This window comes from Pristiophorus japonicus, chromosome 20, assembly GCF_044704955.1.
Source record: "Pristiophorus japonicus isolate sPriJap1 chromosome 20, sPriJap1.hap1, whole genome shotgun sequence".
NCBI classification, from domain to species: domain Eukaryota; kingdom Metazoa; phylum Chordata; class Chondrichthyes; family Pristiophoridae; genus Pristiophorus; species Pristiophorus japonicus.
In genome coordinates, this window is record NC_091996.1 from 73,760,312 (window position 1) to 73,775,367 (window position 15,056).

At 48.6% G+C, this 15,056-nt stretch overlaps 1 protein-coding gene across 1 annotated transcript; it reads left to right on the forward strand.

Moving 5' to 3' along the window:
* The first annotated feature begins 10,546 nt into the window (after positions 1 to 10,546).
* On the forward strand, positions 10,547 to 11,890 carry LOC139232767 (uncharacterized). Its single transcript, XM_070863269.1, has 2 exons — positions 10,547 to 11,153; positions 11,238 to 11,890. Exons 1-2 carry the CDS (start codon positions 10,547 to 10,549, stop codon positions 11,888 to 11,890), a joined length of 1,260 nt encoding a protein of 419 aa, XP_070719370.1.
* Positions 11,891 to 15,056: the final 3,166 nt, after the last annotated feature.

A 15,056-nucleotide genomic window follows, 5' to 3' on the forward strand; every position in this document is an offset into this window, starting at 1 on the left:
GACTGGATCGCGTAGGGCTGCGGCTGAAGAGGTCGAAATGCGTCTTCATGGCAACAGAAGTGGAGTTTTTGGTTAGAAAGATCGCGCCAGATGGCATTCGGTCCACTGACGCCAAGACAGAGGCTATCAGGAACGCGCCCAGGCCACAGAACGTCACGGAGCTGCAGTCGTTCCTGGGACTCAACTATTTTGGTAACTTCCTACCGGGGTTAAGCACCTTCTTAGAGGGTAAAGGTGAGAACTGGGTATGGGGAAAAACCAAGTAATTGCTTTTGAGAAAGCCAGAAACATTTTATGCTCCAACAAGCTGCTTGTATTGTATAACCCGTGTAAAAGACTTGTGCTAGCATGTGACGTGTCATCGTACGGAGTCGGGTGTGTATTACAACAAGCTAACGTTGCGGGGAAGTTGCAACCTGTCGCCTATGCCTCCAGGAGCTTGTCTAAGGCCGAGAGGGCCTACAGCATAATTGAGAAAGAGGCATTAGCGTGTGTGTTCTGTGTAAAGAAAATGCATCAATACCTGTTTGGCGTCAAATTTGAGCTGGAAACCGATCATAAGCCCCTCATATCCCGTTCGCTGAAAACAAGGGGATAAATACTAATGCCTCAGCCCGCATACAAAGGTGAGCACTCACACTATCAGCGTATAACTATACCATCTGCCACAGGCCAGGCACCGAGAACTTTGCGGATGCTCTCAGCCGGCTACCATTGCCCACCCCAGGGGTGGAAATGGCGCAGCCTGCAAACTTGTTGATGGTGGCGCAGCCCGCAGAGTTGTTGATGGTCATGGAAGCATTTGAAAATGATAAATCACTTGTCACAGCCCGCCAGATTAGGACTTGGACCAACCAAGATCCTCTGCTGTCCCTAGTAAAAAACTGTGTACTGCATGGGAGCTGGGCCAACATACCCGTTGAAATGCAAGAGCTAATCAAGCCGTTCCAGCGGCGAAAGGACGAGCTGTCCATTCAGACAGACTGCCTGTTGTGGGGTAACCGGGTAGTGCTACCCAAAAAGGGCAGGGAGACGTTCATCTCGGATCTCCATAGCACACACCCGGGTATAGTAATGATGAAAGCGATAGCCAGATCCCACGTGGTGTGGTGGCCTGGTATCGACTCTGACTTAGAGTCCTGTGTTCAGCAATGCAGCGTGTGTGCTCAGTTGAGCAACGCACCCAGAGAGGCACCACTAAATTTGTGGTCCTGGCCCTCCAGACCATGGTCGAGGATCCATGTTGACTATGCGGGCCCGTTTCTCGGTAAAATGTTCCTGGTGGTGGTGGATGCTTTTTCAAAATGGATTGAATGTGAAATAATGTCGGGAAGCACCGCCACCACCACCATTGAAAGCCTGAGGGCCATGTTTGCCACCCACGGCCTGCCTGACATACTGGTCAGCCACGACGGACCATGTTTCACCAGTGCCGAATTTAAAGAATTCATGACCCGCAATGGGATCAAACATGTCACCTCGGCCCCGTTTAAACCAGCCTCCAATGGGCAGGCAGAGCGAGCAGTACAAACAATCAAACAGAGCCTTAAACGAGTCACAGAAGGCTCACTCCAAACCCACCTGTCCTGAGTACTGCTCAGCTACCGCACGAGACCCCACTCGCTCACAGGGGTGCCCCCGGCTGAGCTACTCATGAAAAGGACACTTAAAACCAGACTCTCGCTGGTTCACCCCAACCTGCATGATCAGGTAGAGAGCAGGCTGCAGCAACAAAATGTAAACGATGGTCGCGCCACTGTGTCACGGGAAATTGATTTGAATGACCCTGTGTATGTGCTAAACTATGGACATGGTCCCAAGTGGATCGCGGGCCCAGTGATAGCTAAAGAAGGGAGAAGGGTGTTTGTAGTCAAACTAGACAATGGACAAATTTGCAGAAAGCACCTGGACCAAACGAGGCTGCGGTTCACAGACTGCCCTGAACAACCCACAGCAGACACCAGCTTTTTCAAGCCCACAACACATACCCAAAGAATCAATGACACCACGCCGGATCAGGAAATCGAACCCATCACGCCCAACAGCCCAGCAAGGCCAGAGTCACCCAACAGCTCTGCAGGGCCAACAACACGCCAGCCCAGCGAGGGTACAGCCAACACACCAGAACAGACATTTGTACCGAGGCAGTCCACCAGAGAAAGAAAGGCTCCCGACCACCTCACCTTGTAAATAGTTTTCACTTTGTCGTGTATCTGTAAAGCATGCACTCCCATATTCCGCTACCAGGGAGCGCATCCCCTGAGGTCCCAAGGGATCCCAGCATCCCTTGGGAGCACTGTATATAAGCCGGCCCCTAAGGCCTGTTCCTCACTCTGGAGTGTTTTATTAAAGACTGAGGTCACTGTTACTTTAACCTCCCTGTGTGCAATCTCATCTGTGTTAGGAACACAATACCATCTTCCTCGTGCAATCATAACAACTAACAACACACAAAGGTGTTTTAGCCAATGTTTGTGTAAAGTTTCTGTTAATATGCTGTCAAACATTGAAATCTTTACTTTCAGCACTTTTCACCCTTGGGCAGATTTGTGTGCACCTTTGGACTTGACTTAGTGAGTTGCAGTGAAAGGCGAAATATAACAACCTTAGATACAAGAAAGAAAGAAAGACAGACTCGCATGTCTATTGCGCCTTTCGCAACCACCAGACATCTCAAAGCACTTTACAGCCAATTAAGTACTTTTGGAGTGTAGTCAATGTTGTAACGTGGGAAATGAGGCAGCCAATTTGCACACAGCAAGCTCCCACAAACAGCAACGTGATAATGACCAGGTAATCTGTTTTTGTTCTGTTGATTGAGGGATAAATATTGGCCAGGACACCGGGGATACCTCCCCTGCTCTTCTTCCAAATAGTGCAATGGGATGTTTTACGTCCACCTCAGAGAACAGACGGGGCCTCGGTTTAACGTCTCATCTGAAAGATGGCACCTCCGACAGTGCAGCACTCCCTCAGCACTGCACAGCATAGCCTAGATTTTTGTGCTCAAGTGTTGAACCCACAACCATCTGACTCAGAGACGACGTGCTACCTACTGAGCCGCAGCTACAATGGTTCCATAGAACCGATAGGTATATGTGCTCTTCAGTGTACAGAGGCCGAATGCTTTAATTAACCGATGGTTTCCAAGAACGTTCTTTGTCACAGTGCATGCGAGAGAACCACGGGAACAAGCCCAGTCATTATTCCCGGGTTTACGTACTTTCCTTCAGCCTGCCATTGGCAGCAGCTGTCCCATCCGGGAATATCCTCTTCACATATATTTCCATCGCTCCATTCGCACTATCGCTTCCTCCAACCACAGTAAAGCCTAGTCCCTGGAAGAACAATCGTGATCACATCCCTCAGTTAGACAGCAGACCATACACAGAAATTATAAATAATTATATTAATATTCTTTTACCACTTTGTCACGTTCAAATGTCTCAGAGCAGGCCACAAAGGTATCAATGGATATGGGGCAAAGGCGGGTATATGGAGTTTGGGCATAGATCAGCCATGATCTCATTGAATGGAGGAACAGGTTAGAGGGGCTAAATGGCCTACTCCTGTTCCTATGTTCCTGAAATGACCCTGAAATTGCCATCTCCCTGATGCTATACTCTCAGAGTACGCCATCGTAATCCATTTGAAAGGTACGCCTTGACAGATTCTCCAAACCACATGGAAAATCATATTGCTGACGCAGAGTTGGGCTATTTTCCCAACAACTGCCCAGCAATTGCCCATAGAACTCTCATGGCTGGTAAAAGCAGGCATAGGGCTTACGGAAAGGGATATATAAGCCTTAAATTAACATTTTACATGAAAAAATTATGCCCATACGTTTTAAATGAGTTTATGCAAATATTGGCTTGGATTAAGATGTTTAAAATTATTGATCAAAAAAATGTCATTTTTATTGAGGTTGGTGAAATGAAGGGACTTATGAATAAAATTGCAATTCAGTGCATTTATACAGAGAATGATGTACATTATATGATTATTTGAGGATTCCATTGCATATCATTAGGGGATTCCCTTTGTAAACAGAATCCTCCTCGTTGATTGGAGGACCGGGCCCACTTGACCCCAGGGATGCTCCCGAACGCCTGCGTCCTCCGTGGGCTTTTATGCTGCCGGACGCCTGGAGGCCGAGATTGGAACTCTACGCAGCCTGGGCGCCTGGAGGTAGGTTCGAGAAGGTATCGCGGGTCGGAGGAGTACTACGGAGGTTCTTCAACTGCAATTTCTAGCACGATAAATTATTTTGAAGCACATTTGTTCTGGGAAATAAATTGGACCTCGTTACATTTGATTAACGGGCGTAAAACGGACACAATGAAAACCATTTTCGGTGACTTCATTTCCTATGCCCCAAGGACTATGAAAACATCCGGCCCCAAATTGGCCGCTTAAAACAGGCGTTAGGCCTCTTGCATATGCTAATGAGGGGCCTAAGATCTGTGTTAGGCCCCCTTGGGGAAACTGTGCTGCCTTGAGCAGAGCAGGTGTCGGGCCTACTCTCAGGTTATCCAGGTGTGGATCCGGATCAGCAGACTGCGCCACCCAAAAGGGAAGTACATTTTATTTTAATTCATGCGGAGCGAGGAAGAGCTGAATATTCTTCCTGGATCCACGGCATTCCTGATGGCCACAATCAGCCCCCCTCCCACTGTTCTCCCCCATCTTCCTGGCACTTCCTGGAGAGTTCATTTTCAGAGATAGAATCATAGAATCTGAGAAACTTAGGAGGCCATTTCGGCTCATCATGTCCGTACTGGCCTCATCTCGCTTCCCAGCTCTTGGTCAATAGCCCTGTAGGTTACAGCACTTTAAGTGCACATCTAAGTATGTTTTAAATGTGGTGAGGGTTTCTGCCTCTACCACCCTTTCAGGCAGTGCGTTCCAGACAACCACGACCCTGTGGGTGAAGAGATTTCCCCCTCATATCTCCTCTAAACCTCCCCCAATTACTTTAAATCTATGGCCATTGGTTGTTGACCTCTCTGCCAAGGGAAACAAGTCCTTCCTATCCACTCTATCCAGGCCCCTCATAATTGTATACACTTCAATAAGGTCTCCCCTAAGCCTCCTCTGTTCCTTACTACTAGGGGACCAAGGGGTATGGCGAGAAAGCAGGAATGGGGTACTGAAGTTGCATGTTCAGCCATGAACTCATTGAATGGCGGTGCAGGCTAGAAGGGCCGAATGGCCTACTCCTGCACCTATTTTCTATGTTTCTAAAACAGACCCAGCCTATCCAATCTTTTCTCATAGCCAAAATTCTCCAAACCAGGCAATATTCTTGTAAACCTTCTTTACATCCTTTCCAGCCAGGCCTCATGTCTCTCGCTGGAGTGCGGGCTGATTGTGCAGTGCCGATTCTAGGCCTGAAAACAGGCCCAGACAAATTTAGACCCTAGGTGAGCTGAGTCCGAGTTTACACAGCAATGTAATCATTCACTGCATGATGGCACTGTGCAATGTTCATTTACGTAGCAACTTTAAAAGCAAAGTATTTTCATATGTTGTTTCTTTTCATTTCCATACTGAGACAAATAACACAAAGCAAATCTTACCTTTCCTCGAACCTTCATCAAAACAATGTTTGAAATGACTGAGGGCGGTGCTCTTCGAACGGGTCTTGTGATCGTCTGCAGGAAATGAACAAAAATCACCCAGGGGAAATCCCACTGGTAATAAATACCAACCAGCCCTGAAATCCCAGGAATAACTCTGTCACACCATTTTAATCCACAATTAATAAGGAAGCACTCTGATGGACAGCTGCTGAAGAAATTGGAGCAGCGTTTTCACTTTTTCCCTGGCTGTAAATAACTCCGGCGTAAATAACCAGCTGTGCAACAACAACAACAACCTGCATTTATACAGCGCCTGTAGCTCTTGTTCACACATGTTCCAGGCCAATCAGGCAGGTGATGTCATTTGTATGGCAGGCTGCACTTGGATCAGTCAACAATAACAATAACTTTCATTTATATAGCACCTTTAACATAATAAAACATCTCCACGTGCTTCACGGGAGCGTTATCAAACAAAATTTGACATCGAGCACATCAGGGAATATTAGGACAGGTGGCCAAAAGCTTGGTCAAAGAGATAGGTTTTAAGGAGCTTCTTAAAGGAGGAAAGAGAGGCGCAGAGGTTTAGGGAGGGAATTCCAGAGCTTGGGGCCTAGACAGCTAAAGGCAGGCAATGGTGGAGCGATGGAAAGCGGGGATGCACCAGAGGCCAGGATTGAGAGAGCACAGAGATCTCAGAGAGTTGTAAGTCTGCAGGAGGTTACAGAGATAGGGAGGGGTTAGGCCATGGAAGGATTTAAACACAAGAATAAAGAATTTAAATTTGAGATGTTGATGGACTGGGAGCCAATGTAGGTCAGCGAGCACGGGGGTGATGGGTGAACGGGACTTGGTGTGGGTTAGGATACGGGCAGCAGGGCTTTGGATGAGCTTAATTTTATGCAGGGTGGAATGTGGGAGGCTGGCCAGGAGAGCTTTGGAATAGTCAAGTCTGGAGGTCGCAAAAGCACGGATGAGGGTTTCAGCTGCAGATGAACTGAGGCAGGGGCAGAGACAGGCGATGTTATGGAGGTAAAATATAGAAACATAGAAAATAGTTGCAGCAGTAGGCCATTCGGCCCTTCGAGCCTGCACCGCCATTCAATAAGATCATGGCTGATCATTCACCTCAGTACCCCTTTCCTGCTTTCTCTCCATACCCATTGATCTCTTTAGCCGCAAGGGCCATATCTAACTCCCGCTTGAATATATCCAATGAACTGGCATCAACAACTCTCCGCGATAGAGAATTCCACAGGTTAACAACTCTCTGAGTGAAGAATTTTCTCCTCATCTCGGTCCTAAATGGCTTACCCCTTATCCTTAGACTGTGATCCCTGCTTCTGGACTTCCCCAGCATCGGGAACATTCTTCCTGCATCTAACCTGTCCCGTCCTGTAAGAATTTTATCTGTCTCTATGAGATCCCCTCTCATCCTTATAAATTCCAGTGAATACAGGCCCAGTTGATCCAGTCTCTCCTCATGTGTCAGTCCTGCCATCCCGGGAATCAGTCTGGTGAATCTTTGCTGCACCCCTTTAATAGCAAGAATGTCCTTCCTCAGATTAGGAGACCAAAACTGAACACACTATTCCAGGTGTGGTCTCACCAAGGCCCTGTACAACTGCAGTAAGACCTCCTTGCTCCTATACTCAAATCCCCTAGCTATGAAGGCCAACATACCATTTGCCACCTTCACCGCCTGCTGTACCTGCATGCCAACTTTCAATGACTGATGTACCATGACACCCAGGTCTCGTTGCACCTCCCCTTTTCCTAATCTACTGCCATTCAGATAATATTCTGCCTTCCTGTTTTTGCCCCCAAAGTGGATAACCTCACATTTATCCACATTATACTGCATCTGCCATGCATTTGCCCACTCACCTAACCTGTCTAAGTCACCCTGCAGCCTCTTAGCATCCTCCTCACAGCTCACACCACCACCCAGCTTAGTGTCATCTGCAAACTTGGAGATATTACATTCAATTCCTTCATCTAAATCATTGATGTATATTGTAAATAGCTGGGGTCCCAGCACTGACCCCACTAGTCACTGCCTGCCATTCTGAAAAAGACCCATTTATCCCGACTCTGCTTCCTGTCTGTCAACCAGTTCTCTATCCACGTCAGTACATTACCCCCAATACCATGTGCTTTAATTTTGCACACCAATCTCTTGTGTGGGACCTTGTCAAAAGCCTTTTGAAAGTCCAAATACACCACATCCACTGGTTCTCCCTTGTCCACTCTACTAGTTACATCCTCAAAAAATTCCAGAAGATTTGTCAAACATGATTTCCCTTTCATAAATCCATGCTGACTTGGACCGATCCTGTCACTGCTTTCCCAATGCGCTGCTATTTCATCTTTAATAATCGATTCCAATATTTTCCCCACTACTGATGTCAGGCTAACCGGTCTATAATTATCTGTTTTCTCGCTCCCTCCTTTTTTATAAAGTGGTGTTAGATTAGCTACCCTCCAGTCCATAGGAACTGATCCAGAGTCAATAGCCTGTTGGAAAATGATCACCAATGCATCCACTATTTCCAGGGCCACTCCCTTAAATACTCTGGGATGCAGACTATCAGGCCCTGGGGATTTATCGACCTTCAATCCCATCAATTTCCCAAACACAATTTCCTGCCTAATAAGGATTTCCTTCAGTTCTTCCTTCTCACTAGACCCTCGGTCCCTTAGTATTTCCGGAAGGTTATTTGTGTCTTCCTTCGTGAAGACAGAACCAAAGTATTTGTTCAACTGGTCTGCCATTTCTTTACTCCCCAATATAAATTCACCTGAATCTGACTGCAAGGGACCTACGTTTGTCTTCACTAATCTTTTTCTCTTCACATATCTATAGAAGCTTTTGCAGTCAGTTTTTTTGTTCCCGGCAAGCTTCCTCTCATACTCTATTTTTCCCCTCCTAATTAAACCCTTTGTCCTCCTCTGCTGAATTCTAAATTTCTCCCAGTCCTCAAGTTTGCTGCTTTTTCTGGCCAACTTATATGCCTCTTCCTTGGATTTCCCACTATCCTTAATTTCCCTTGTTAGCCACGGTTGAGCCACCTTCCCCGTTTTATTTTTATTCCAGACAGGGATGTACAATTGTTGAAGTTCATCCATGTGATCTTTAAATGTTTGCTATTGCCTATCCACCGTCAACCCTTTAAGTATCATTTGCCAGTCTATTGTAGCCAATTCACATCTCATACCATCGAAGTTACCTTTCCTTAAGTTCGGACCTGAGTCTCTGAATTAACTGTGTCACTCTCCATCTTAATAAAGAATTCTACCATATTATGGTCACTCTTCCCCAAGGGGCCTCACACAACAAGATTGCTAATTAGTTCTTTCACATTACACATCACCCAGTCTAGGATGGCCAGCCCTCTAGTTGGTTCCTCGACATATTGGTCTAACTAGAGCAATCCTGGTGCATGTATAACTGGCTGATTCTGCCCCATGCAACAGGATTACTCTCGTGCAAAATCCTAACATCCAGTTCAGTAAACATCAAGATTGATCAATCCCACCTGATTCCCTCCGACCAGAAAGAAGCATCTGTGTAAAACTCTGCTGTATTGGTCACTGTGCCTTTAGAAGGGTGTTTTGCCATTTAAGCGTTCACATGGGTGAAATGATACCCGGTCTTAGAAAGTCAGTGTTATGAGGAACAGTTAAAGAATTGTTTTTTGGTACCACTTCAAGGTGACCTAAGAGAAGTTTTCAAAATGATGAAGTGGATTGATAAAGAAAAAATATTCACACTAACATAGGGTTAAACGTCTATGTGACACCAGGATTAGTTTACAGAAACTCTGCTTGCAGTGAAAAGCATGTTCCAAGAGAGCATAGATTGGAGATTCAGCACTACGGTATTGTAAAATAAATGGCTTGGAAGGACAACTAGATGTGGTTTTGGAGAAAGAGGGCATTAAAGGGTATTGTGAGAATGTGGGACTAAGATCAACCAGAAGTCAATACCCATATAATCTGGACTATTGGACCATTAACAAGATTATAAAACAAAGTACTGTCTGGTGATATACTCAGTTGTGCTTTGTAACTTCAAATTTTGACCAGATACTTCCCTTTCTGAGAAATGCTCAAACTATGCCACAGGTTACTCAACTTTAATCACATTGGAAGAGTGGGGAAGAGGAAAGGCATGGGTGGTTGGTCAAAGATAGGAGTGAGCAGGTTGGGACAGCGAGCAAAAGGGAGAGAGGGAGGCTTGGATGAGAAATGAAGGGTGCAGAGGGATGAAGGGAAATTATTTATCTCTTTAGAAGATGTAAAAATCTAATGAGCTTTCCCACACTGCACTGAAAGCTGTTTAATTTAAATGGCAAAGAGTGTAGTTTAAATAATATGGGAATTCCAATTCTCTCCAGACAATAAAAGCATGGCAGAAATAGGTGTGATAATTGTAATGTATTTGCCTCATGGACTCTCTGCTTAAGAACTCATAGCAACACATTACTATTAAGAACTAGTTGGTTTATTAACAAAAGTTTAACAATCACACTACACATTACTGCACATTCACCAGGCTCACAACTGCACACCTCATCGTGGATGGTCTAGACCCAACTGACCGGGGTTTTATTGAGTCTTGTGAACATCACATGACTGGCTAAGCCACTCATAATGCAACAGCTCTACAAACCTGTGAGCATACATGAGTGCATGCATTGCAATGATCACAGGAAGTAAGTGTATTACAGGTGAAAGTAGGCAGCCTTTGTGGTGGAGAGAATATAGGTTCAAAGCTCAGTTCAGGGTCAAATAGGATGCTGATTACATCGGGTACAGAGAATTGGGCAGGAGGACTGCATGTCAGTAAATGCACTTGCGCGATTTCCCTGTCAGCTTTCCACCCCGGCCATTATTTATTTCTGAGGCCGAAAGAGGGCAGGTTCCCCCCCTGTATTATACACTGTGGGCAGCTGGTGATGTTGCAGCAAGCTGTCCCCTCCCATCTGCACCCAATCCAGTTCATAGTAGCCGCCCCGAGCTACCGCGAGGAGCCTCGAGCAGCCCCGAGCTGCCTCGAGGAGCCCGGAGTTGCCCCGAGCCAGACCGAGGAGCGAGGAGCGCCGAGCCGCCTGAAGGAGCTCCGAGACACACCGAGGAGCCCAGAGCCGCCCCGACCCACCCCGAGGAGCCCTGATTTGCCCCGAGCCACCCCGAGCCACCCCGAGGAGCCCCGATTTGCCCCGAGCCACCCCGACCCGCCCCGACCCGCCCCGAGGAGCCCTAATTTGCCCCGAGCCACCCCGAGGAGCCCCGATTTGCCCCGAGCCACCCCGACCCGCCCCGACCCGCCCCGAGGAGCCCTGATTTGCCCCGAGCCACCCCGAGGAGCCCCGATTTGCCCCGAGGAGCCCCGATTTGCCCCGAGCCACCCCGAGGAGCCCCGCGACGCCCTGAGCCACCCGAGGAGCCTCAAGCCGACCCAATCCGCCGCGAACAGCCCCGAGGAGCTCCGAGCCGTCTCGAGCCGCACCAAGGAGCTCCGAGCTTCACCAAGCTATCCTGAGGAGCCCCGAGGAGCCCCAAGCCGCCCCAAGCCACACCGAGCTGCACCGAACTGCCCCGAGGAGCCCTGAGCCGCCCCGAGGAGCCCCGAACCGCCCTGAGGAGCCCCGAACCGCCCTGAGGAGCCCCGAACTGCCCTGAGGAGCCCCGAGCCACCCCGAGGAGCCCTGAGGATCCCAAGGTGCCCAGAGCTGCACCGAGCCGCACCGAGCCACCCCGACGAGCCCCAAGGAGCACCGAGCTGCCCCGAGGAACCCCGAGCCGCCCCGAGGAGCCCCGAGCTGCACCGAGCCGCCCCGAGGAGCCCCGAGCTGCACCGAGCCGCCCCGAGGAGCCCCGAGCTGCCCAAAGGAGAGCCGAGGAGCCCCGAGCCACCCCAAGCCGCCGAGAACAACCCTGAGGAGCCCCGAGCTGCTCCGAGGAGACCCGAACCGCCCCGAGGAGCCCAAAGCAACCACGAGCAGCCCCGAGGACACCGAGCCGCCCTAAGCCACCCCAAGCCACCGCGAGTAGCCCTGAGCCGCCCCAAGCTGGCCGAGCCGCCCCGAGGAGCGCCGAGGAGCCACGAGGAGCCCCAAACAGCTCTGAGCAGCCCCAAGAAACCCCGAGCAGCCCCAAGGAGCCACCCCGAGGAGCCCCGAGTTGCCCCGAGCCACCCTGAGGAGCGCCGAGCAGCCCCAAGGAACCCCAACGAGCCCCAAGCTGCACCAAGCTGCCCTGAGCCATCCCAAGGAGCCCCAAGCCGCCCCGAGCAGTGAAGGAGATGGGACATCGAAGGTTGGGTTTTTGTGGGACACACGCACCCCTCTCGCAATTTCTCTTTTCAACTGAAATAAATGTAGTCTTTTCCCTCCGCACATTGCAAGTATTTTATATACAGTACAAGTATTGTTCCCTCTCTCCAAAAGGTATAAGTCATTTAGAGATATGGCATCGGTAACACCGATATCGATGGCCCCCATTGGGTAACACCGATATCGATGGCCCCTATTGGGTAACACCAATATCAATGGCCCCTATTGGGTAACACCGATATCGATGACCCCTATTGGGTAACACCGATATCGATGGCCCCTATTGGGTAATACCAATATCGATGGCCCCCTTTGAGTAACACTGATATCGATGGCCCCTATTGAGTAACACCGATATCGATGGCCCCTATTGGATAACACCGATATCGATGGCCCTCTTTGAGTAACACCGATATCGATGGCCCCTATTGGCTAACACCGATATCGATGGCCCCCTTTGGGTAACACCGATATCGATGGCCCCCATTGGGTAACACTGATATCGATGGCCCCCATTGGGTAACACCAATATCGATGGCCCCTATTGGGTAACACCGATATCGATGGCCCCCTTTGGGTAACACCGATATCGATGGCCCCCATTGGGTAACACCGATATCAATGGCCCCCATTGGGTAACGCCGATATCGATGGCCCCCATTGAATAACGCCGATATCGATGGCCCCCATTGGGTAACGCCGATATCGATGGCCCCCTTTGGGTAACACCGATATCGATGGCCCCCATTGGGTAACACCGATATCGATGGCCCCCATTGGGTAACGCCGATATCGATGGCCCCCATTGGCTGAGGTTTCTCAAGGTGGTCCCGAGTGCCGTTTTTGAAAAAATCCTTACTGCTGAAACTCACAAAAACGGGCAAAAATGGGGCTATTGGTGAGTTTGGCCCCGGGTGATGTCATAAAAATGGTACTTGAAAAATCAGCCCTTACCGTTATACTCTTGGCGAAACTTAAGTTTGCTCCAAAAAACAGCAACCTCCAAAAATTTGGCGCTAAATGGTGACACATTTTGGTCCCTTTAGCTCAGTCACAACATCCACACCATGCAGGAAGCCACCCTTTGTACCACTTTGCTGTATTTTACCAAGCCCTGGGATTTTGTGTTGAATGGTTTCCATTGTGAGGTCAGGTTACATAAACCCTCAGTTATGATGTGGCCCTGGGTCATGTGCCCATACAAGTCCTGCCCACTATGTGTGGCCATTCAAGGTGGGTGTTGGGGTTTAGGGCCCAGACCTGAGATACACACCGTACGGACAAAGCAACATTCAGCACCCTGGGCAGCCATTGTGGATTGAGCAGCTGTTTGTTCCGAATAAAGAACCCAACGCTCCCACACACTCGCAATGTACTTGTGACAAAATATACACAGAAGCTGACACTGACACACACACGGCTGTACCAGGCAGTGTAGAGGGAGCTTTACTCTGTATCTAATCCCGTGCTGTACCTGGCCTGGAAGTGTTTCATGGGACAGTGTAGAGGGAGCTTTACTCTGTATCTAACCCGTGCTGTACCTGGCCTGGGAGTATTTCATGGGACAGTATGGAGGGAGCTTTACTCTGTATTTAACCCCGTGCTGTACCTGCCATGGGAGTGTTTCATGGGACAGTGTAGAGGGAGCTTTACTCTGTATCTAATCCGTGCTGTACCTGCCCTGGGAGTGTTTCATGGGACAGTGTAGAGGGAGATTTACTCTGTATTTAACCCCATGCTGTACCTGCCCTGGGAGTGTTTGATGGGACATAGAAACATAGAAACATAGAAAATAGTTGCAGGAGTAGGCCATTCGGCCCTTTGAGCCTGCACCGCCATTCAATGAGTTCATGGCTGAATATGCAACTTCAGTCCCCATTCCTGCTTTCTCGCCATACCCCTTGATCCCCCTAGTAGTAAGGACTACATCTAACTCCTTTTTGAATATATTTAGTGAATTGGCCTCAACAACTTTCTGTGATAGAGAATTCCACAGGTTCACCACTCTCTGGGTGAAGAAGTTTCTCCTCATCTCGGTCCTAAATGGCTTACCCCTTATCCTTAGACTGTGACCCCTGGTTCTGGACTTCCCCAACATTGGGAATATTCTTCCTGCATCTAACCTCTGTCTAAATCCGTCAGAATTTAAACGTTTCTATGAGATCCCCTCTCATTCTTCTGAACTCCAGTGAATACAAGCCCAGTTGATCCAGTCTTTCTCGAAATGTCAGTCCCGCCATCCCGAGAATCAGTCTGGTGAACCTTCGCTGCACTTCCTCAATAGCAAGAATGTCCTTTGTCAAGTTAGGAGACCAAAACTATACACAATACTCCAGGTGTGGCCTCACCAAGGCCCTGTACAACTGTAGTAACACCTCCCTGCCCCTGTACTCAAATCCCCTCGCTATGAAGGCCAACATGCCATTTGCTTTCTTAACCGCCTGCTGTACCTGCATGCCAACCTTCAATGACTGATGTACCATGACACCCAGGTCTCAGTGCACCTCCCCTTTTCCTAATCTGTCACCATTCAGATAATAGTCTGTCTCTCTGTTTTTACCACCAAAGTGGATAACCTCACATTTATCCACATTATACTTCATCTGCCATGCATTTGCCCACTCACCTAACCTAACCAAGTCACTCTGCAGCCTCATAGCATCCTCCTCGCAGCTCACACTGCCACCCAACTTAGTGTCATCCGCAAATTTGGAGATGTTACATTTAATCCCCTCGTCTAAATCATTAATGTACAGTGTAAACAGCTGGGGCCCCAGCACAGAACCTTGCGGTACCCCACTAGTCACTGCCTGCCATTCTGCAAAGTACCCATTTACTCCTACTCTTTGCTTCCTGTCTGACAACCAGTTCTCAATCCATGTCAGCACACTACCCCCAATCCCATGTGCTTTAACTTTGCACATTAATCTCTTGTGTGGGAACTTGTCGAAAGCCTTCTGAAAGTCCAAATACACCACATCAACTGGTTCTCCCTTGTCCACTCTATTGGAAACATTCTCAAAAAATTCCAGAAGATTTGTCAAGTATGATTTCCCTTTCACAAATCCATGCTGACTTGGACCTATCATATCACCTCTTTCCAAATGCGCTGCTATGACATCCTTAATAA

Coding starts and splice junctions, on each gene's coding strand:
- LOC139232767 (XM_070863269.1), top strand. CDS start 10,547: ATGTTGCAGCAAGCTGTCCCCTCCCATCTGCACCCAATCCAGTTCATA. Junction 11,154..11,237: donor GGAGCCCCGAGGAGCCCCAA/GCCGCCCCAAGC, acceptor CGCCCTGAGGAG/CCCCGAACCGCCCTGAGGAG.